The sequence below is a fragment of the Neolamprologus multifasciatus genome, chromosome 20 (assembly GCF_963576455.1).
Source record: "Neolamprologus multifasciatus chromosome 20, fNeoMul1.2, whole genome shotgun sequence".
In the NCBI taxonomy this organism is placed as follows: Eukaryota; Metazoa; Chordata; class Actinopteri; order Cichliformes; family Cichlidae; genus Neolamprologus; species Neolamprologus multifasciatus.
Genome location: NC_140458.1, coordinates 24,594,400 through 24,617,235, shown reverse-complemented (window position 1 = coordinate 24,617,235; position 22,836 = coordinate 24,594,400). Strand labels below are relative to the sequence as shown.

General features: G+C 41.3%; 1 protein-coding gene and 1 long non-coding RNA gene across 5 annotated transcripts in view; both read left to right on the top strand.

Moving 5' to 3' along the window:
- tafa5l (TAFA chemokine like family member 5, like) overlaps window positions 1-22,836 on the top strand; it is a 45,170-nt gene that overhangs the window by 6,590 nt on the left and 15,744 nt on the right. For 3 of the 4 annotated variants that reach the window (XM_085145321.1, XM_085145320.1, XM_085145318.1), the window contains 2 exons: window positions 6,550-6,699; window positions 18,599-18,726. In XM_085145321.1, the coding sequence (XP_085001447.1) occupies window positions 6,550-6,699; window positions 18,599-18,726 (278 nt within the window). Of the gene's footprint in view, window positions 1-6,549; window positions 6,700-18,598; window positions 22,753-22,836 lie in introns of all 4 variants that reach the window. The other variant, XR_014871452.1, reaches the window with a different exon arrangement.
- LOC146494987 (uncharacterized) lies at window positions 6,740-14,629 on the top strand. Its single transcript, XR_014871454.1, has 2 exons — window positions 6,740-12,010; window positions 12,101-14,629. It is a non-coding gene; the product is annotated as an uncharacterized LOC146494987 (long non-coding RNA).

Here is a 22,836-nt window from a genome sequence, read left to right as displayed (position 1 = left end):
AAGCCAGAGCTGTGAGATCAGAATGGACATGAGGAGAAGATCAAGTAAAAGTTCGGGCTGCAGTGGCGAATAAATCCAGATTAACTCACTGAAATTACCTTTATATTTGTGGGATTGAGTTTATTAGCTTCCTTTGAGGTCGTGAAGCAGAGTAACAGTATTTTAGAGTGATCTCGTACTTAGGTTAGCTGAGTCTATATGTGCCACAAGTGGTGGTGAAATAATTAGCATCTATTAGAAAGCCAATTTCAAGCAATATCCCTCATGAACCCACACTTTTGCACTCATGTCCAAGTCAAGGCAAGTTACTCTTGTGACTAAGTTTTCTTTTTAGCTTGATGACTGCCACTAGTTTGATTGCATGCATGTTTGTGAAGGTTTATCATGTGCATACCAAACCATAAGCAAGCTTCAGTCAGAAAATGTCAGCAAGGAGTTAGAGCAAGAACTTTAAACCATAGTTCTTATAAAGAACTATTGTGTGTGAACAAGAAAGTCATTTGACCCCACAAGACAATAACTTATGTACTCAAAAACCAAAACCAAAGGAAAATCCCGCACTGGGCTTCACTGACGCACATTAGTAAATCAGAAAAATTAGAAAATTACTCGAGGTGTTCTCATTACAGATTTTTGGGATACCAGTAAAAGTTAATGGTGTAACATAAAGTTATATTCTAAGTACTCCAAAACTTATAGTGGGAGTCCATTGTCAGGCTCAGACTACAGTCATGCACACTCTCACTCTGTGCAGTCCTGTGAAAAACTAAGTGCAATCTTGCTGCTTCCAAAGGAAGTAACAGGGTAAAAATGCAAATACAAATTAACAGGATACTCAAACGCAGCTGATCAACAGCAAGTGTGAGCGCCTCTATAAAAACAGAGGTTTTTGTAAATTTTCTGGTCAGTAGCAGGTGTGTGTTAAAGATGAAGTCCCAACAAATTCACCAAAAAGCCTTAAAATTGGCGTGAATGAACAAATGCCCACAATTCTCAATGACCCGAAGCAATGCTGTGAAGAAGAGTGGCCCAAAATTCGTTCACAGTGATGTGAGAGACTGAGAAAGTCACATGGAAAATCACCACTGTAAGTTATTACTGCCAAAGGTGTTTCTACATACTTTGAATGGGCTGTGCTCAGTTGTCCTTATAACAACTTCCCTTTTCACATGACTGCACATTGTGTCTTTCTGTTACAGTAGTCACTATCTCAGCTTTGTCAGTTATAGTCAAAATCTTGTGACTGAGAAACATGATAGTTTGCATGTTCCTCTCTTTCATGGCATTTGGGATGTAATCGGTAAGGAGACGTGTTCCAGAAAAAGAACTTTAAAAATCACTGACACACAAAGTGGTTTGTCTGATGCTGGCACTTGTGTTTTCAATTTCTCAGCTCCATCCAGCTTCAACAATTCTTCGAATTTTTCTTTGCTATGTCTAAAATTGTAGAGTCGGTGTAGAGCACTGCGCTCATTTGGGTCATCCTCACAGAGGTGGTGGAGTCATGGTGGAAGAATCAAAACATTTCTATCATGCTAGTCTTCCTGTCATGAGTCATCTGAGATGCAGCGTCAGTTTTCATCCATTATGACACAGCATGCAAGATAAAAAGACCAGTGGTACCCATTTTGTACCATTCCTGGCCTGAAGCTGCACTCTACGTCTTCCAGTTTGGGCCATGATCTCCCTGATATTTTGTAGTCTTAAGCAGTTGTTGGGCAGAAAAGAATCAGATAAACAAGAGTATAAAGCCTAGTACAGGGAAGGGAGTTCATTTCTACAAATAAAGACAACACAAACTGTCTTTTTCCAGTGCTTATGTAACTTTGTAAGTTATCAGACAGAATTTTCAAGGTCCTCTGTGGTTAAATCGTTCAGGAAACTTTCCATAGTTAATGTCACACAAAGAATTTTAACTTCCCTTTATTGTCAAAGGAGCTTGCAAAGAAAAGCGTCTGGACTTCTTTAAGTTACTTGAAAACGTTTCACCTCTCATCCGAGAAGCTTCTTCAGTTCTGAACTTCTTCAGTTCAGAACTGAAGAAGCCTCTCGGATGAGAGGTGAAACGTTTTCAAGTAACTTAAAGAAGTCCAGACGCTTTTCTTTGCAAGCTCCTTTGACTACGATGACCTGGATGACTGAGAACCTTCCCTTTATTGTGCAGTTGTGTTTTTTTCAGCACCATTGATGGCTCCTGTGAACCTTGATCACAGCAGAGAGGTTCTAAATAAGAGAAAATGTGTGAACATGATGTGTTTTGTGCCTCTTAATATTAAATACACTTTTTTGAGGGTGGTGTTCTGTCTCCGAGAGACCCTCTTTGTGTCCTTGTCACTGCAGTTTTTGCTATTTTGGGGGGCTTTGGAAAGAACATCCATTAATTGTTTCCTTCCTTGTTTCCTGTTTCCTTCTTCCCAAATGCTGGGCAAGCATCACTGAGCAAGATGCAGATCCCAAAGATTTCACGTTGACACCACCACTAATATGTATTTATTTGTGTGTGTGTTTGTGTGTGGCTTAATGAGAGGATTTGCAGAGAGCTTTGTCCTCAGAAAAAAAAAGAAGTGGAAAGCACTTTATAAAAGCAGTCCATTTAAAAAGTTGATTTAATCCATAATCAAAACAATCATTAGTGTGTCCCTAAACACAAGGCAACAACAAGGAAAGCACAAATGTGCTGTGTGAGATAGCTGGCTGATGCTGAATGGGTGTTTTAGCCACTTTTAATTACATTTAAAAAATTGATAAAAGCAGCCACTACTAATCAGTTATGACAGATTACCTGCATCATTAACATTTATAATTTTTCCTGCAATGTTTCCAGTCTCCCACAGAAGATCTGCTGGATTCATATCATATTCTATACATGCTAATATGATTGTCATGCTCTCTAAACGAGCGTTTTGTTGCCAGCCCCATTTTCATTCTTGAGAATGCCACTTCTGTCACCAAAGGAGCGCACAATGGAATGAAGATAATCACTCACACTTATTACTGTATCTGAGTGCGGTGATTAGAGTCAGATTAGAAAAGTGGTCGGAGTCAGTTCCGCATGTTTAGGCCAAACCAACACAGAGGAGCTTTGCGCTATAGCTTTGGTCCCTATAGGGAATAATTCCAAACACAATACGTATTGTCATGAATAATTAACTGCACCACTCTACGAGATGTGGAATTTTTTATAAATATAGTGCAAAACTGTATCTTGGAAAGTCGCGTTGTGCAATAAAACATTGTGAAACCTCGCTTCCATGTGTTTCAGAGCACCAGTAATTACAATCTATAAAGGAAGATTGTTTTAATATGGAAATGGAATCCTAGTCATAGTTCATTCAGTGCAGCCTCTCATATAATTTTATGGCAAATTCCCTGAGGAGAAACAGAGCTTTTCTCACAAGCTCCCAATGTGGTTTCACTTGTACAGGAGCAGCGCGGCGCTGTCTCCTGCGGCTGCCCGTTAAATCTGATAAAGCTTTTTTTCTTTTTTTTTAAATCAGTTAAGACTGACTTCTGATGTATCTGCACAGTCTTAATTAAAGACACAAACAAGGAAAAAAAAAGATAAGCTAGAAAGGACTGAAAGTTTTTATTGGTTAGTACAACTGTCTAACTAAGAAACAGCAAACTGCTGCAATCAGCTGCGATGTTGACAGGGATGATGATAATTGGCGGCTTTGTATATTCACTGTCCGTCGCTGAGGTCGTGCCAGTGTGGTGTATCTAGAGCCCAACGGCTCTTAGTCCAGCAGTGATGCACACTGAATCAGACTAACAATGTGAAAGCAAGTGTGGACTCCTGGCAGCCTGTTTCAGGCAGAGTTATTAAGATATTTGTGCGCCTGTACTTTGGTGATCTGCAGTGTGTCTGATCAAAGAGCTGATATGTAGAGCACAGACTCACATCTTTGCTCTAAGCTGTGTGCGTTTGGTCCCCTGTGTGTGTCTGTGCTGCCAGTTAGCACTAGCATAGTGTTATGATTCACTGATAAGGTGATCAAGCTGCCAGTCGGTGCTTAAAGCCAGTGTCTACTACTACTTGTTGTCATTTCTGACAGGATCCAGGGCCTGTTCAGCGACCATTCCCATCCTTCAGTCGGCGCTCTCCTCGCTGTCACGGCCATATGTGCATTTCATCATGTGAAACAGAGACGAGGCAAAGTGTCCTCACACCGCTGAGTGACAGAAACCCTCTGTCACATGAATTAACTCCTGTACGTATGATGGAGCGCTGGCCATGGCTAAGGGTGCTTTACAAAGCAGCTACCCCCACCCACACACTACACAACTCACCACTTCAACTCCCCCAGCGCCTTACTGTTGTCTTCCTTCAGGCTTATTACATGAAGCCCATTCATCTGTTCAGTGTTGAGCACTGATATCTGATGGCACCTCTGTCCTCCAAGCAACAACCAAGTATACAGGATCTCGCCTCAGCAGAAAAATGAGAGAGGAGGGTGGGCTGAGTGATGGTGGTGCGCGGTGGAGGGTGGCCAGCAAGGTTGATGTTATGAAATTAGATTTTCATAGCAGATCTCTGTAGAGCTGGTTTTGTTTTATGGCTCCCAACTCTTCTGGAGGTAATTTTATGGAAAAAGTAAACCAGTTTTATCAGCTTAAATAGCAAAGTGTGGCTGTCAGTGGAAACTGCAGCCCATTCCCTGATCTATTAACTGAGAGGCTGAGATACCCTGTAAGCCTGTTTTTGATGTCAAGTAGCACTGCTGGAAGTGAAAAGTTTAACAATTTAATAACTTCCAGCAAACGAGTAGGGCAGAACAAGTCGGATAATATGATTAGCCAACTCTGGTGTAGAAATATAAAGTTTGACCTGCACGGCGGTAGACAAAACATTACCTACAACTGAGGAGTCCCTCCTCTGTGGACCAAGTATGTGGACCTAACCAAGTATTTTGTTGCTTAAACACAAACAAACTGCAACTAGAAAATATAAAATGAAAGAAGGTTTAATGCCAGAAAGCTCTGAAGGAAAAGCAGTCAACCCGGCAAGTTCATTTTTGCCTGTGAGTCTATCTATCGCCTACCTAACTATCGTTGCTATGGACAGGAAGTATCTCAACTTGGTGAATTATGCTAAAAAAAAATGCCGCAGGGTCACCTTAAATCTTCACAGACATCTTGCTCTGATACTTGAATGTCTCAGCACTGCTCAGGTAATTTTATGAGTCATTTGTGTTCATCAACAACCCTTTCAACCTTTGCCATTATTGCGCTCATTTCATGCTACATAGCAGTTAGCGTCTCACTTAATGAGCCTTTGAGTGTGGCGGGAAGCAACTAGAAGCAGCAGCATAAAGGAGCTATGGTTGGTGAATGCCAAGGATTGACCTTACAGGCACTGCAGTACACACTCTTCTCTAATCTGCCTTTTCTCTTAGTTGTTTTGAAGAATGGAGAACCTCCCCTTCATACACCCCCCTTGCCCCTCCCATGTAGTTCATCTGCAACTAAAGCATGCTTGCAAAATGTAGATTTCTCCAGTTTGTGTAATTAATTTAAAGATAACACTGTGGCAAACTTGGAAAAGCTGCTTATGCACGTGTCCCTGACCAGGGAGTTATCCATCAATTTGTAATGCCTGGAGAACTCTGAAGTAATTCTCTGTGCTTGGACAGAACTATAAGAATAGCACACACACACACAGATTTCTGAGCAAGGTAATCATCACTTTAAGACATTCTGTCCATTTGCTGTCTCAGTAGAGCTTGGCTTGGCTTGAAGATTGGTCTGTCTGGTGTAGGAGCAGTGCCCAGCAGCCTCTACTCCGTCAACCAAGTAACATTTTATTTCTGTCAGTGGTCCAACTCATTTGGATAGTCAAATAAAAAAGAGCAAAAAAAAAAAACGTGGCTTCAAACAGGGTGTGAGAGTGTTAACCTCACATTGTACGTTCGGGCATGGCTGTGAGTTCTCTGTTTAATTATTGTGACTGCCTGTAAAGTGGTTATTTTCAGGTACACGCGAGGATAAGCTATCTACAAATGGCCAGTGTTGTCAATTTCACGGCGAGAACAGTCTTGATGTTTCATTATTTAATGGGTTGACTGCTATGAAATTTGCAGAGGACATTCATGCTCACAGTCAGAAGAAGTCTTTAGATTTTGCCCATTACGTGAAAAAAATCAATAAGTTGTTTTATGGTGCTCTCATATCTCGGAGCCTCTGACTCGTGTGTTTGTTATTTTGCAGTTATGGCTAGCCAAGTGGAAGATGCTCTTTTAACTCATTTGTTTCCCCTGCATGATCCCTGTAAGGCACTTTCATCAAGAGAACTCTGTCATGCTGTATTAAAACTGAAAAGCATTCTAGCCGGCTGCTTTTAAAGCACTAAAAACTTCCCTGACATTTTTAATGAGAATATTAAACTCTTTAGTGGAACACAAAGCCAAAAGGTAAAAAAAATGTCTCTTTGCAAACAACAGCCAGCTTGTCGTTTTCACCTTTGAACACCAGTTGCTCCTCTGCAATAAGTTCATTACTGACTCATTATGCTAATGTGATGTACTTTATCCTCACTGCTGTGTTTGGCAGGCCAGTTGGCGGTGGGAACCTGCGAGATAGTGATGCTCAACAGAGACAGCAGTGTTCCCAGGCGGACCATCGCCAGGCAGACAGCCCGCTGCGCCTGCAGGAGAGGCCAGATCGCCGGCACCACCAGGGCGAGGCCGGCCTGCGTAGATGGTGAGTTCAGTGACTTCTCTAGCCCAATGGAGAATAAATATTAGAGAACGTAGCTGGAATGATTCAGTACAGCGGGACAAGAAGTCACTTTGGCAAGCCACTGAATCGGCTGGTGTGCTATAAACATAGAAACAATCTAATTAAAAAGTGTAATTGATGAAAAAAAGTTCAAAGTAATTTCAATATTTCTGTAACACAATGGATTTTCCCCTATGTTTGAAGAAAAACTATTTGTATGCATGCCACCTGTATTTCACCTATAACAACTATATTGCAGTCAGCATGTCAAAACCTTTTAATATTTCCCTATATGAAGCCTGTTGTATGCAACTCCACCTTTACCACCATAATTCGAACAGCTGTAGTTCAATTAAACTATTAAAGTAGAAATATTCTCTGAGCATTTAGGTGTTTTTTTTTTTTAAATTTAAGATTTCTTTAGGGAAGTGTTTTTCATCAAGAGTTAAGGATCGAGTCTCCTGGCACACTTGTGTGCTACCTATGATAACTAGCGGCTGGTTAGCTTGGCTTAGACCACCAGCAGAGTCTCCAGGATGTACAAGGAATGATCTCTTGTAAAATATGATTATGATATTTCTATACTACTGTTAATAATGAACCTCAGAGATGCCTGCAGGCAGGGTTTCGTTTTCTTTGTACAGAGCCAGGCTACCAGTTATTTTTTCCAGTCTCTATGTTAACCTGCTAGCTGGCTGCTAGCAGTGGCTTCATACTTAATTGAACAAGTTGTGTCAAACTTTTTACTCTTGTCGAGTGTGGGATCTCGATCTGTGTTTCTGAAAAAGGTGGGAAAAAGTGGGAAACCTAGTCATGTATTTACGTTTGTACATTTTTTGCAGTAATGCAGGAGTGGAGAACAATGAAGTATTTGAATAAATCTCATGCCAAAAAAAAAAGAATTTGATAGTTTTTAATGTATGTAGTAATTGCATTGTAATTTCACTAATCTAGGAGTGCTCTCTGGATGCTCTGGTCCCGTTGAGAAAAGCTGAATAATACACTGTAAAATAAAACTAAACACCAAAATTAAAGTAGTGACATAAATATTGAAAAAAACATTTTAGTTAATGGAAATAAAAAACAAAACTAAATTAAACTACATGATGCAATATTTATATGCCAAATCATAACAACAATCAATTCAAGACTAGCAATCAGACGACCTCCTGTGATGAAGCACTTGGCGAGTGTGGGAAGCAAAAACTTTTAACAGGAAGAAACCTCCAGCAGAACCAGGCTCAGCAAGGGGCAGCCATCTGCTGTGATGAGATGAGACAGAGAGACAGGACAAAAACAGCTGTGGAAGAGAGCCAGAGATTAATAATAACTAATGATTACACGTAGAGTGGTGTATAAACACATGGAGAGTGAGCCCACAGCAATTTAGGCCTACTACAGCATAACTAAGGGAGAGTACAGGGTCACCTGACCCAGCCTTAACTATAAACTTTAAATTTAAGCTTAATCTTAAGAGTAAAGTAAATGGTAAATGGCCTGTATTTGTATAGCGCTTTTACTAGTCCCCCCAAAGCGCTTTACACACCCAGTCATCCACCCATTCACACACTGGTGGAGGCAAGCTACAGTTGTAGCCACAGCTGCCCTGGGGCAGACTGACAGAAGCGAGGCTGCCATATCGCGCCATCGGCCCTTCTGGCCAACACCAGTAGGCGGTAGGTGAAGTGTCTTGCCCAAGGACACAACGACCGAGACTGTCCGAGCCGGGGCTCGAACCGGCAACCTTCCAATTACAAGGCAAACTCCCAACTCTTGAGGCACGATCGCCCCCAAAGTGTGTCTGTATCCCCAAATCCACACTGGGAGCTGGTTCCCCAGAAGAAGTAACTACGGAAAATAACGCTATTTAAAATAAATTAGCAACAAGTGTTTTTCATTTGATCCATTCTTGCTTTGGTCAAATTTCCAAAGCAAGGAAGCTTTGATAAATGTATCTTTACTGGAACTGGGATATCTGAAACTAAACTCTAAACAAAACTGATCTGCAAACAAAATGAAAAAAAAAAAATCAGCTTCAGGTTAAAATATCGCCAAGACCAATAATACATGCGATAATGATGCTGCCACAACAGCATCTACAGACCTTTTTCATGGCAGACATTTTGACATAACAGGAACATCATGACAAATTATAAGAGGAAAACCACAGGTGTAATTATTAACAATAATGTCTCTGTTCCAGTAGGAGTCCCATTTCAGTGAAGCAAAATGCACCGCAACCCTGCATCGGCTACTCCTGAGTGGAATGCAGTTGCTATTTTCTGTCTGTCCGCCTGTGTCGTGACTTCCAAACGTGCTGCTGGACAAACCTGCTGTTGCAGGAATTACGGCACCACTTGTCAGTCTGACTGTCCTGTCTTTGGACAGTTTTTTGTAAAAATGGTAGCGTCGTAACCATGCGCTATGCAGTCATGAAACTTTACCAACCCAAGGAGAATGGAAGAAAACAGGACAAAGAGTCATTAGCCACTTTACAGCCAAGTTATTTATGTCAAAAATATCCTTATGCAAAGCAGCATCATCTCCCCCGTTTGACACTGGGTAAAAAGCCAGACTTCAACAACAACATCAACATCTGTCCTCAGTAAGCCCAATGAACAAAATGTATTGGCTTCCTTCTCTCTCCATTAAAAGTAAGTGCCGATGTAATTTGGTTGTTTAACCAGCCAATCGATAATCACTTTGCATGTCTGACTTTTTGATGCCTTTTAGACTGTTTTTCTCCTAACTGTGTGATTGGTTGTCTGCATTAGGCCTTCTTCAGTCAGCCACTGTGACATCAGCAAATTAGTAACTGCTTTGTGCCTCCTCCGTTGTCTCCAGCGTATATTGGGTTGAATTTTCAACCTCCTTTTCCTCCTCCACCTGGGTTTTTAAAAAAAATAAAGATCACTTGTAATGGAGACTGCAGTGTTCATCCACTTTGTAGATAAGATTTTATACTTTAGAGCCCCTGTCTCTGAGCCATTGGGCAGTATCAAGCTAAGGGTGATAAGAACGATGAAAGGGATGGGAGGGGTGTGATTGGAGCTCACAATATCACAATCAGATGCACCATTAGTTCCATCATGCGATGACTCATGTTGGCCTTAATCTAATATCCCTGACACCAGAGCCCCACAGTCCATGTCATCCTCTCCACGCGCTGCTTTTAACCACCTCTCCCTCTCCGCAGACATTTTTCCATAACACTCAACAGATGCTAATTAATTTACAGAGAACTATGATTACAGCAGCAGGAAATTGATTATTACTGGCTTCCTGCCGCACCACACCCTATGCTCCATTAATAGCCAGCGCATTAAAGTTGGGACCTGTTGCTTGCAGGGTCATATTAAGATTTTCTGCTGACAGCTGAACTCGTCAGTCGTTGCCAGGATTTGAAATGGAATTTGTGTGTATTGCACCAAAATGCAGTGGATTTAATGATGCCTGTGCTCACATATCCTCTCTAACCTTTTAGCTGAGAGCATATTCATTTACATTCACTTTAATGGCCCTTCCCATAAATCCTCTTTTGCCCTTCTAAACACATAAACAATTCACAGACTTATAAATAGGTTTATATATTTCTGTATCTCACCAAGGCCGGGGAACACTCTTTCAGTGTTCCACTTTCTTCCTGATCAGTTTTATACAACACTTTCACAGCTGCAGAAGAAGTGGATCACTGCCCTTTTGTGATCCTGTGATAGAACAGTGACCTTTAATGAAAGTGGAACCGTCACTGACTCTCCGTCTGTGGCATGTAAACAAAGGCGAGCGAGCCTGCCTGATACGGGGTGTTTACAGCTATGACTAATTTTGGAAACATATGGTGAACGGAGCACAAAATCTCATTTGTTTTTCAGGTTAAAGAGTAACTTAAACAAGTTCCTTTTTGTGACAGAGAGCTGTGGTTTATATGCATGTCCATATGGTGTTTCTTTTGTGTGCTCGAAGACAAGCAGTCGGCTACACGGCTGAGCGTTTTTTGCCTGGGAGCTGCAGGATGTCAGTGCAGTTTCAAACACAACAAGACTAAGGAACCAATCCCGTGCATGCGGCTTGTTAGAACTGAAAATCGGGAACAAGGTTTATCCGACATTGGCGCATTTTTAGCTGCTTGATTACGTAGTCATATCAGGAGCTTGTGCTATTTATGTGTGCTCCTTCCTTTTTTTTCCTATCCTCTGTTCTCTGTTTCAACATTTCTGCGTCAACGCCTGTGTATTGTGGTGAAACAGACACACACAGAACAGAGAAATTGAGAGGCGGGTTGCCCGACTTGATTTTAACTAGTTATGTTACTGTAAGTGCAATAAAAGTGTTAATAACTCTAAAGTTGTGCTTGTGATAACAACTGGACTTTTTAGTGCACTTTTTATGACTAAACCTGCCAATGGACAAGTTAAGCACTGTTTTCTGATATCTGGCCAGGCAGGCGCTGTGTCCTCCTTCGTCCTGCAAGAGAACCCATGAGTGGTGCTCTCACATCCAGAGAGAGAGTGGAAGCACGTTGCAGACAAGTAGCTAAGAGAGGATATGGCTTTAATTTCTCTGTATTTGTGGATCCGCATTTGAATGAGGCCACTAAATGAGACAAAGGTGTGCATTTGGGTGTTACAGATTGGATGTTACAGTTTGTAACACAAAGAGGTCTCCTCGTCTTACAAAGTGAGGACACTGTTGCGAATCGCTTGCTCATAAAGGATCATCGGCTCGTTGGCTTTCTCTCTGTATTATTGTAAAGTCTTTAGCTTACAATACAAAGCACCTTGAGATGGCTTTTGTTGTCAACGGGTGGCACATACTCTAGTTAAAACTGGATTGAACTGAATATGTAACTATTCATTTTATAAAGCGGTAGAAAGATCAAGAGCATGCTCATACATAATACCAATAGCTATTAAATGCTGAGACCAAGGTTTGAAAAATTAAGATGTGTGCTGACTTATGATTAGCAAATAACTGCAATGTCCCTGGTTCACTTCTAGTGGGATATATTTTTGACCCGTCACACCTCTCTAGTTCCCCCGGTTTCTGCAGCTGGATCTACATGTTCAATATCTAATAAGAAATATGGAAGGTTATTTTTGAGGGGGGATAACTTGTCCTTTGGAAGTAATAGAGCATTTTTGTAAAGGTGCAGGTTTTGTAAAGGTGTAAAGTCACAGATGCAACAGTGTCAAATCCTATTATATCTCGACAACCTGCACGGTCCACTTTTATTTCCAGTAGTGTGATTAAAGCTGGTAAAGACATCAGATCTAAGGATATCAAAACTTTAGCTGTTAGCATGCAAATAATGTATTATGAATTAGAAGGCGTAAAATACCCAAAGATACTGCAGACATTGGGCGACTGACCTAATAGAACAAAGGCCGGTTCATCTACCAGGATATTCATAAGCTAGATCAGCTCAACGATCAGCACCATGGACAGCGATCAAGGAAGCTTTATTGAGTGAATTCAGACTTCAGATATGTCCTTTACAAAAATCTACATAACTGGTTTTGGAGATGTAGTGTTTTAACACTGGAAAATTAACAGCTGAATACACTCAACAGAGTATAGAAGTAAAAGCCTTTGATTTTCACCTGAGGTAGAATAATGTTCCAACATTTCCATCGTCAGCTATGGTGAGTGGTAATGTGATTACAGTCAGAACTTAAGCTTTGATAAACATCCATTTTTACCCAATAGTTATGACCAGTGTGGAGGGTTATTCGTATTTATGTTTATCTGTTACTGGATTTTCAAAGAACTGATGCTTGTCAGCTTTGGTTGCTGTGCACAGAACTTTGGGAGATTGACTTTTCACACTACACACTGATAAAGTGCACAGTTTGACATTTGACCCCGTGAGCAGCTGACCTTTTGGAGTGTATACGTGCAATTTACACTGTGAGCACAGATTGGATCAAGTCATCGGCAGAGTTATAATCACCACGAAAAGCTCTGGGATTTGAGGGCCTTTACTGTTTCCTGTAAAGAATCGAAACTTAAATCCAAGGCTTAGTCTGATGTAACCTCTGAGACATTTTCAAAGTTACTACAATCTGCAGCTGATGGCTTAACAGAGGCAATTGGACAATTCTTCTTATCTCCCTTGCCGTCCTGCTTGTATTCTGCCTTCAGTAATTACATAACGACAAAACTATCTAAGCCTCAAAGTGAATAAAGTCTGTTGTTACCTGTTAATTTATGAATTGATTACCCTTGATGGTAGCTGCATTGCTTGTGCAGTATGACATATTACCGAGTTGTTCCTCCTGTTTTTTTTTTGTTTTTTTTACTTCACTGAACATGTTGCAGCAAGGGCAGTGTCTTTTTTTCTGCAAGTTACTTCTTTTGTTACTCTTTTTTTAGGCGTATTTCAAGCTTTTTTGCCCTCTTTTTGTGCTGCTGTATGTCAGGGTTGTGCAGGTTTAGTCTGCACACTGTACACAGGAGGATTATGTGCTTTTCCTTGCTTGTCTCCCTGCTCTCACTCTAATCTGCTCCCCGAGTCTCTCCTGCTCCCTTTCTCTGCTTGGCCCGTTGTTGCCATGCCACCACATCACACGGTAATCGTATGAAGCTCGATGGCCACCATGATAAGAGGCTGCAGGGAGACCGTTTATATGCTGGGTTCAAGCTTCTCGTTTTGCGCTCAGTCAAAGCGTTATTGACAATAAATGGGCAAAAGAAGTGATTTAGAAGAAGCATCAAAACAAAACAAAAGCAGAGTTTTTTTTACGTATTTATATTGCAGATGCATAGCCGAGAGGATTAGATGTACTCTTTATTTTAACTGCAGACAGAGCCAGGCCCTCGTTTTAAACAAGCGTGACTTTGAAAAACACGTTTGCTTCTGATCTGACATTCATTTGCTAGTGTTGTCGGCGTTGTTTGCCTGCAGTGCTAACAGCACTTCCTTCCATATTTACCTCATCTTGATCATTTAATATTTAGTGAATGTATATTTCATAGCAGCAGTTTCATGAGCAATTTCATCTTTCATATGGAACACAGCCATGTCTTATGCATGATTATTCAGTGTTGCATAAGCACAAAAGAAATCCCTATTGAATGTGTAAAGTTAATTTTAATTGAATTGAATTTGTTGCTCTTGTTTTTTTCTTTCTGTTTATGAGAAATATTTTTATTCACCAAGGAGTTCAAATGTTTCTTTTATTTGCAATTGCAATTTTAAAAAAAGGATGTGCTGATGTTTCACATTAAAAGCCCTCTATGCAGAGAGTAAAAACACCTTTAAGATTTTCATTTAATAGTTTTTCATGGAAATGGAGTCACCCTGCAATCTACAAGCGTTTGATTGCTAGTGTGTCTAAGTGCGCAATTTACTACCTTTGAATGAACTTTCTATGGAATGTTGCTTTCAACAGTGATGCCAAGAAAATCCGAAAGATTCGGTGCAGTGACAAAATTCAGCTTTAGAAAAAGACAGAAGGCTAATGACAAGTGATAAAAAGTCTTGTTGTATCACTGTGGCACTTTGATAGTTGTCCCCGGTGTAGTTAAAGGAGTGTAAATTTTCAGTTCAATTAAATTTTATTGTATTTATACAGCAACAAATCACAACAACAGTCAAATCAAGGCGTTTCATATGTTAAGGTAGACCCTACAATAATATGGAACAGGTATTTTCTGAAAATACAATATTTGGCATCTGGTTAATTTTGACCCTCTGTAATTGACCAATAGTTTGTTGCTCATGAAAAGCCAGTTGATTGATGGATTAACCCAGATTGGTTATAACCACTTCATAACCATAAAAAAATTATTTATTAATTTTTTTTTGTACAACTCTACTAATTGTTTATTGATTTCTGATCAGTGGAGCCTAAACTTCCCATCTGTGTCAACAACCACAAATAAAACACTACCCACCAGAAATGCAAAGCAAGCCCCCCACCAAAAAAACTGCAACAGGAAACTAACTGGATTCTCAACAAACACAATATATGATTATGTGTGGATACATTTTGTAGGCGGGCTGATCATCAGCCCATCAGGCCCATGCTGTCAGGATAATGTTGCAGATTGATCCGTGATTGAAGTTTAATTAACATGAGCCCGAAAACCCGTAAAAACCTGTTACAGTGTTTTTGGTGCCCAGCTTTAATGACTGGCTATAATCTTGTAGGGTGTTTACTGCTGCATAAGAATCATCAGTATTAGTTCCTTTATTCCATTTCAAAAGATGCCCTTAATTAATTGTTCTAGTGATTCATTCGTTGCTTTGTTTTTTTTCTTCGATGCAATTAATCCTTTGGTGTGTCCTTGGTGAGAAAGTGTCTCTCTCTTCATCTGAATACATTTTAAATGAGCTGCCTGTGGCTTGAGTATAAATTTGATGTTATTTTTTGCTCTTCTGCGGTGGCAGAATTTCATCAGATTAGCAGCGCGTCTGGTTTAGAAGTCGCCGTTGTGCCTCCTGCCCTGCTCTGAGTCTCGTCTGTGTTGCGCTGGGCAGGGCTTGGCACCGTGTGCAGGGGGGACAGATGGTCTTACGTGTGATCTAGTTTGAGGTCCAGAGCCGTACCCCGACAGGGACCCTGGCAGCTGATAAGCCTGGCTTGACGTCCGCGGTACCTGGGCGGGACTCCGACAGCGACTGCGACACGATGGGCCACCCAGGTATCGGCCAGACAGAGACACTTTCCTCCTCTCTTCCAGCCACCACAGCCAGCTGTTTCATCTCTGCTGTTACCATAACAAACAGGAAAACATTACAAAACAGGCCTGAAAATCTGTTCAAACACCATGGTAAAACTATAATGCCAAGATAGCCACAATATTTCCAGCAATTTGCACCAGTTGAGTAACCCAACAAGCCAGGTTTATTATACCCACAGCATGTAAAGCATACTGAAGGGTGAAATCAAGCAGCAGACAGATATTTTCAGACAGCTTTAGCACAGAAGCTTAGTGGGTGGGTGGGTGGTACGTCTAAGCTTTTTAATGTGTCTACAATTGTGCGTGCCAGCATTTTGGGAGCGATAGGTTTGATGGATGGAGACAGGCTGAAGCCGAACTGCAGCGCTGCCGTTTTGTTGCCGCTCGTGTTATTCATGATATTGTCGTGCATGAGGTTATCACAGCAATGCTCTCATCCCACCCTAACGCCGCGTGACCAATCCGCGGCTCTCAGCACCAGGAGACTCATCAAGTCATCATAGATCAACTCATGTTGTCATGGATGGCATTGAAAAAGTAACAAGGGCAAGCTATCGGGTGCCCGGATAGTACAGCAGGAAAACTGCATTTATTTTAGCCAACCTGCGTGACTCTGGGCTGGCTGGCCTGATGCACTCCACGGTTAGTCAGCACTCCCGCCGCTTTGCCAGCTCAGCTTTTATTCCTTGCCCTGGAAATTGAGTTTTGCTGGCCCTGTAATGTACTCAAAACTACATCTGCAACTGACTGATAAATCTACGCTTTGTTGCACCTGACGGATAGCTGTGAAAATGAAAATTCACCGCGGCACGTTGCTGTGTCAGGAGGAAGGTCACTTTAGATTTGCCTCTTCCCCACTCAGGATGATGCCAAAATGACCATTTTGTCTCAGAATCCAGTCGCAAAGCTAAACTATCTTCTTAAGCTCGTTCTGTGCGATGCGACGACAGGTTTATGTATTGTTTCGTTGAACTGCTGTCTCTCCCTGGCTGCATGGCAACACTATGAGAGTAGGCTTAAAAAAGCACAGCTCCTTTCACGATGAGTAAATAATATCCATTATTTGCTGAGGGAGAAGGGCTTTGTATTTACACAGCAGTGATTGTGTGTGCCGCGTTACATACATGAGAGTGCTATTTGGCCAGCTTGATAAATACCACAAGACAGCAGATCTTTATTGCAGACTAGCAGTTGGGGTCTGACACTCCAAAGACCAATTTCAGGCCGTTAACAAGGCTTGGACAGGAATACCTCACAGCAAAATGTCACAAGGCCTCTCTTTCCGCACCTCTTTACTCTTCCCCTTTTGCGGCTCCCCTCTCGGTTCCACCATCAGCTCTCCTCCGGACATTCGGCGAATTGTAGTTCCTCTCTTTCAATTTGCCCACCATGTTACCTCGTTCCACAATGTGCTGCCCCCGGGGATCGTGGGTAGGCAGGAGCGGTGGCCCCAGCCAGGTCCACAGAGAGCTGATAACCTTTCAGTGTTGCTTTAGCACGCTGTGTAAAGAACAATCAGTGCTTATCAACCTCGACGACAGGCGAATGTTAATTCAATGTCATGCAGTCAGGCTGCAGCGGGAGAATGGGAGCATCACTCGGTTACGCTGTGACAGCCTGGCGTCTTCTGCCAACAAATAACTTTAAGAAGACTGGAGAAAGGCTTGTTTTTGATTGCCTTTCTGATATGTAATCTCCTCTCTCTAATCTATCTATAAAATGCTACTGAAAATGAATTTAAGGTTTACAGACCCCTGCAGCTGTCATTTGTGTCACAACTGCATAAAGTCTAAAAACAATAAGTCCAGCACCATAGCAATACTGACATCAGAAATAATACATTTGGCATTTGCGAGGGCCTAAAACCAAATTACAGCTGCTAGCCTGCCACTAACATGTTGGCCAAATGCCTCCATAAGTGGGTTTACTGTGTTGGGAACACAGCTGCCTGTGTTGTTTGTGGTTTATTTTGAGTAAAACCTGCTAGAAGTGCTCAAATAACGTCACTGTCCATTGGGGCTTAAGACTGCAAGTTTGAAAGTGTAAATCTGGGGGTGCTGAGTGCAACAAAAAATAAAATAAAAATACAAAAGCGGTCTAACCAGACATCTGCAATCCATTTCCTTCTATTATTCACCATCGCCGCCTCAACAATTCCCAATCTGTCACTGATCTGTTAATGTTCAATTTGCATTGTGGGTTTGTTGGCATCAGGTTTTGACAAGAAGAATGTGTAGACTGAAAAACCCATGGTGCTGCTGCATCAATTTTACTAATGCATTTGTCCATGCTAAATGAACACAGTTTTCTCCTCCCACAGCTACTGGACAAGACACATGTACAAAACGAAAATATATATAATATATAATATTTTTTGAAAAAGGCCCCCTATCTGTTATTACAATCTGCGTTTTGAGTGTTTTTTGACCAATTTTCAGTCATGTCATTTGTCACATTCTAATATGGCCACAATGATCTCCAGTGTATAAAAGCTATTATATCTTTAGGTAGGCAGGCTAAAAACAAATAATCGCCAAGTGTTCCTAAATTGTGGTGACACCTGTAAAACACAATGGAGATACGCCACCACCACCACAGCCTCCACCTAATTAGGACCTCAGTAGGGGAAAAAGATGGATTCATCTGCTCTCTGATGATGAAGATGAGCAGAAAACTTTACAAAACCTATGACGCCTTTCGTATGGCCTGCTTTAACAACGTGAAAAATGAAGATGTGTGCATTTTGTAACAAGATCAAATGTATGGCCAAGCTGTAGCTGGACTCAACTTCTCAGAGTATAATTTAGCTTAAACAAATGAAACATTATTAGGTTTTAATTTCCACCAAGAAAAAAAATGTCAAAACGGGAAGGGGGGGGAAGCAATCTTTCTGTGCAGTTGCAGTGAAAGCTTGCATTAGCAAGAGAGTAATTTATGGACCGCCAGCTGGCCTGTAAAGGTTACTACCACAGGCAATTCTGACATGCTAGTTCAACAAGAACCTCATTAAAATACTACAGGCTTTTAGAGACATCAACATATAAGGTTACTTTTATGTCTGGTGAGCATAAAAACAACAGATTTGTTTGTTAAGGGGAAAAAGTTGACTTTTTCTGCAGTTTTTCTCTCTCGCTCTGTGAATCTGTCTCTCTGTCTAATTTACCTCTTTGACCTGATGTCTTTCTTTGCCTCCCAGCGCGAATTGTTCGCAGCCGTCAGTGGTGTGAGATGGCTCCCTGCATGGAGGGGGAGGTCTGCAGCCTCCTGTTCAACCGATCCGGCTGGACCTGCACCAGGGGCAGTGGTCGCATCAAGACCGTCACGGTAATTTACTAGACGTGACATTAATATACGCCATATGCACATAACAGCAATGCGCCTACATTTTCAGCATGAGCGAACCCCCGCCAGCCGATAGTGTCAGGTGAAGCCTGAGCCCTGGGCTACAGGGAGTATATTTCAGTCAAACAGCAGGTCAGCATCCAGGTTTCAAACACTGCATCAATAGTGGAAAAAAGATGCCAGAAAATTCATGCAGCACTGCTCTCTGTGGGATCAAACTTTGAAAAAATTTTTTATATATCTTTAGGCCTCAGTCTGGTTTGTTTTACACTTTTACAGGAGTTTTGAATTTTGGTAATTCAAACTTTTGAAACACTGACCCCTGAATCTGTAGCATATACAGTAATAGTGGTGCAAAGATGTGTTGGGAGGTGCATAGGAAGAAAATCTCATGAAATTAGTGAAATTATCATTAGTTTTTACTGATCTGCAGCTCTTAAGTATAAGATGTTCAGCTACAGAGCTGCTGGATCAGTGTACCATATTACCCGGGCTACTTGTGGAAAACTTTCTTTTTCCTACATCCTGGATTATTTTACAGAATGACTTAAACACACTAGCCAAGGCTCAGTCATCTCCTCCCAAAGCTAAAACAAATCATTTGAAGCCAGTCAAATCTGAATCTGACACCAAATCACACGAGCTAGGAACTGCAAGTGAATCACACATTTGGAACAAATGTTCTGTAGTTATTATTCTGTCTTTGTGCTTTTATGGAGAAGGTGGAAGCTGATGGAAAACGTCTGCAAATGCAAATGCAAGACAGATATATGTGATATGTAAAAATGTTGACCAAAGCATTAGGCAGTGTGCAGACAGATAACATTAGCGTCTGACCTCTCTCTGACTTTGTTAAAGATGTAAACGAATACAAAACATGTTGAATTTTTAAAACCCTCAATATGGTGTCATCTGGTCCTCTGTAGGCTCCCCTCACAGTGCATCCAATGCCTCAGAGCTGCCAGTGCTGCATCGCTTACTGAGCACTGATTAATTCTAATTTGATTAAGCAGCGAAACAATGCACAAGGAGCATTCCTAGTCTCCACGAGGGTTAACTTCATATATTTTTTGTATCAATGCAAAAGAATAATCATTATGAATGTGTCTGAAAGCAAAGAATAAAGAAAAATATCTACCCTCCAGACATTACTGCTTGTTTAGTGAACATTAGAGTCACCATGGATACAGGTCTCTCTGTCACTGTGTGCTTCACACTATATCTCTTGGCAATTTCACACTATGCAGCTCTATGCTCCATGAAAATGGAGCAATTTTGTATTCTTTCTGTACAATTCAATGTAATGCATTTCTCTCAGCAGGTGGCCACCTTCCTGCTATGACTTGTGGAGATATGGTGTTGATAACCTGTCTTTGACAAGTCATGGAAACAAATACACTTCCTCCAAAAAACGTCAGCCGATCCCAGTTACACTGCTAGCATGTCCTCTATGCTTTTCTTTAGAATGGTTTGCGCTTCCCACGTTCATGAAAATCTTGAAGAGGGCCTAACGACTGTTGGTGACAAGCTCGGCTGGACAAGTTTTTTTTTTTAGTCATCTGCTCCTTGAACAGCAAAGAGCCAAACTGTGGTCATTAAATCTCTGAGCCAACTGGCTGACTTTATAACTCTTCTAATTTTATTTCTGCACCACTTTTTTACATTTACCAGTGTTACCTTGCTTGCTCGGCTTTTCGCTGTCATTCCCAGGGTGTCAAATACAAATTGTGCAGCTCTGTCACAGAAATCTGCACAAGTTGTCTTCTGGCATCAGCTGCAGCAGTATCAGACACCGAGGCCTAACAATCTGCCAATGCATGATAAAATCTACGGCGGTGGAGAGACAAAAGTTTGTTTGTTAGCCAAGAGACTGGAGCTTTTCTCACATATTTTGGGCATATTAATGGCTCAGTCATACTAGAGGAAAAATAGGACAGCAACCTTCTTGCTACTAGGAAAAACTGGTGGTTGTTGTCAATTAAAAAAAAAAATTGCAGTGACCCAAAGGTTGAACGTGCAACCCTCTCAACCTCTGGGCGATCGCTTATGATCACAAGGGGATTGCGCAGGTTGCCTGGGGAGAGACAACCTGTCTCCAAACAACCGCTGTCTGTCTCATTCCCTCGGACTCTCAATCATTCTCAGAGTGAAGATGTGCAAATAATTGCCATTAAATTTGAAAATGCAGACAGATTCCCAACATATTGCTATCTACCTGAGTTAGTCAAGTGCAACCCTTTTTAGACAGCAACAGACTGGAAATGGTTGCAGACCTATTCCCTTTTTTCAAAGCAGCGCTTTCAAAGGCGACAAGATCATCAAGCTCTTTGCACATGATTGGCAGAATTCTGGCCGCAGCAGTCTCCAGCTAGTGTTGTTGCCTAATGTAGCATGAGAAATCTAGAAATGCTTAGCATCTCTTGACAATGCTTCGGATGAAAACATGATTTTTTGTTTTTAACTCCAGATCTTAAACTTTATAACAGTTGCTTCGTCTTGGTAAATATCAAAACAAACTGAATACACACAATCACTGAAAAATAGTCTTTTTTTAATTAATAAAAACATAATTTCTGTCAGTGAGCATCAATCTAAAAAACCTTGCTTTGGACTCAGGACTTGAGTTCTGCATGTAGGAAAAGGATTTATTGTGAAAGTACAATCAAACATGAGACCAAGAGATCCTGTGCAAGCATCCATGCGCAACAAATTGGAACTGAGACCAATCTCATTGTTGGCATAAACCCATTGTTTCACAGGACCAATGCCAAAGAACAGTTTGTGTGTTTCTGTGAAATACCATGTCCTTTAAGCGATCTCCTTTCGACAGAACATGCATGAGTTCATTGGATCATTTAAATAACTGTAAGTGGCTCAATACAAAGAAGTAGGCTCATATTTATGGACAAACACTATTTTGATTGTACCTTCATGCCATAATTTTTTTTACCTGCCTGATATCTGCCTCAGGTAAGATTATGTCAACAGAAAGAAACAGAGGGGTACAACTTACAGAGGCAGTGCAAGTGAAACAGCTTGGTGTTGTCAGCAAGAGATGATAAGATGGACAGAGCAGGAGAGACCGCTGTCCTTGCCGTCAGGTACAAGGCCAAAGGTCAGCCTCTGACCGGCTCTGTTGATTTTCACTCTCTCTTATCTCTCTCATTTGATGTCTCTTCATCTTGTTTGCTCCTCTGCCTCCTCCGTCCAGCAGCCTTGGGCAGCTGTGACAGATTTCACGCATGCATTCCCGCCGTGCTGTAATGTATCCTGACAGCACACTTAGGTTAGTGTTTTGCTTTTTGTACATACATATACAAAAAATGCAAATGATGTGTTCCTCTGCACATTCTTAATTAGCTGTTGCTGAGCAGATTTTTGTTGAAGAAGTTAATCTGAAGTGATGTCAGTGGGTTTCTTTTTTTTGGGGGGGGGGGGGGGGTTGCTTGTTTGTTTTTTCTGTTATGTATTTTTGAGGGGGCAGGGATAGGAAGGATTTGGCAGTAGAAAACAGGAGGTATCAAGAGGTATTTGTTGTAAGACCTAAAATGGGAGGAAAGCACATTCTGGAAGATAAATGAAAATGAGAAATCTATAAAGAGGATTGATCAGGCTGGAGGGGGGATAGAAGGATGAAGAGAGAGAACAGGATGGAGGACTTGGCTGCCTCTCGGCCTGCGGCCAAGCTCTGTCTGTCCACATCTGCAAGTATCTGGGAGAAGGAGAGTGCAGAGAGGAGGTTTTAATTGCGAGACAATCTGTCTTCACGTGGTTAATAATCATATTACACACTGGCATTCGGGGAGTGTGGTTTTCTGAAAGCTGATAATGGCTCTTTATTCATGCTGAGGTGCACAGGTTTGATGTAGGTGGAGCTACCAGATACAACAAAGTGACAAATCTACCTGATGGTGGCAAATTATGTAGGAAGCCATCCATTCAATAAAAGACAATGTGGTTAGAATAATTATACATTAAAGCTGACGTTTTTTCTTTTTCATATCTACAGTGGGGCAAAAAAGTATTTAGTCAGCCACCGATTGTGCAAGTTCCCCCACTTAAAATGATGACAGAGGTCAGTAATTTGCACCA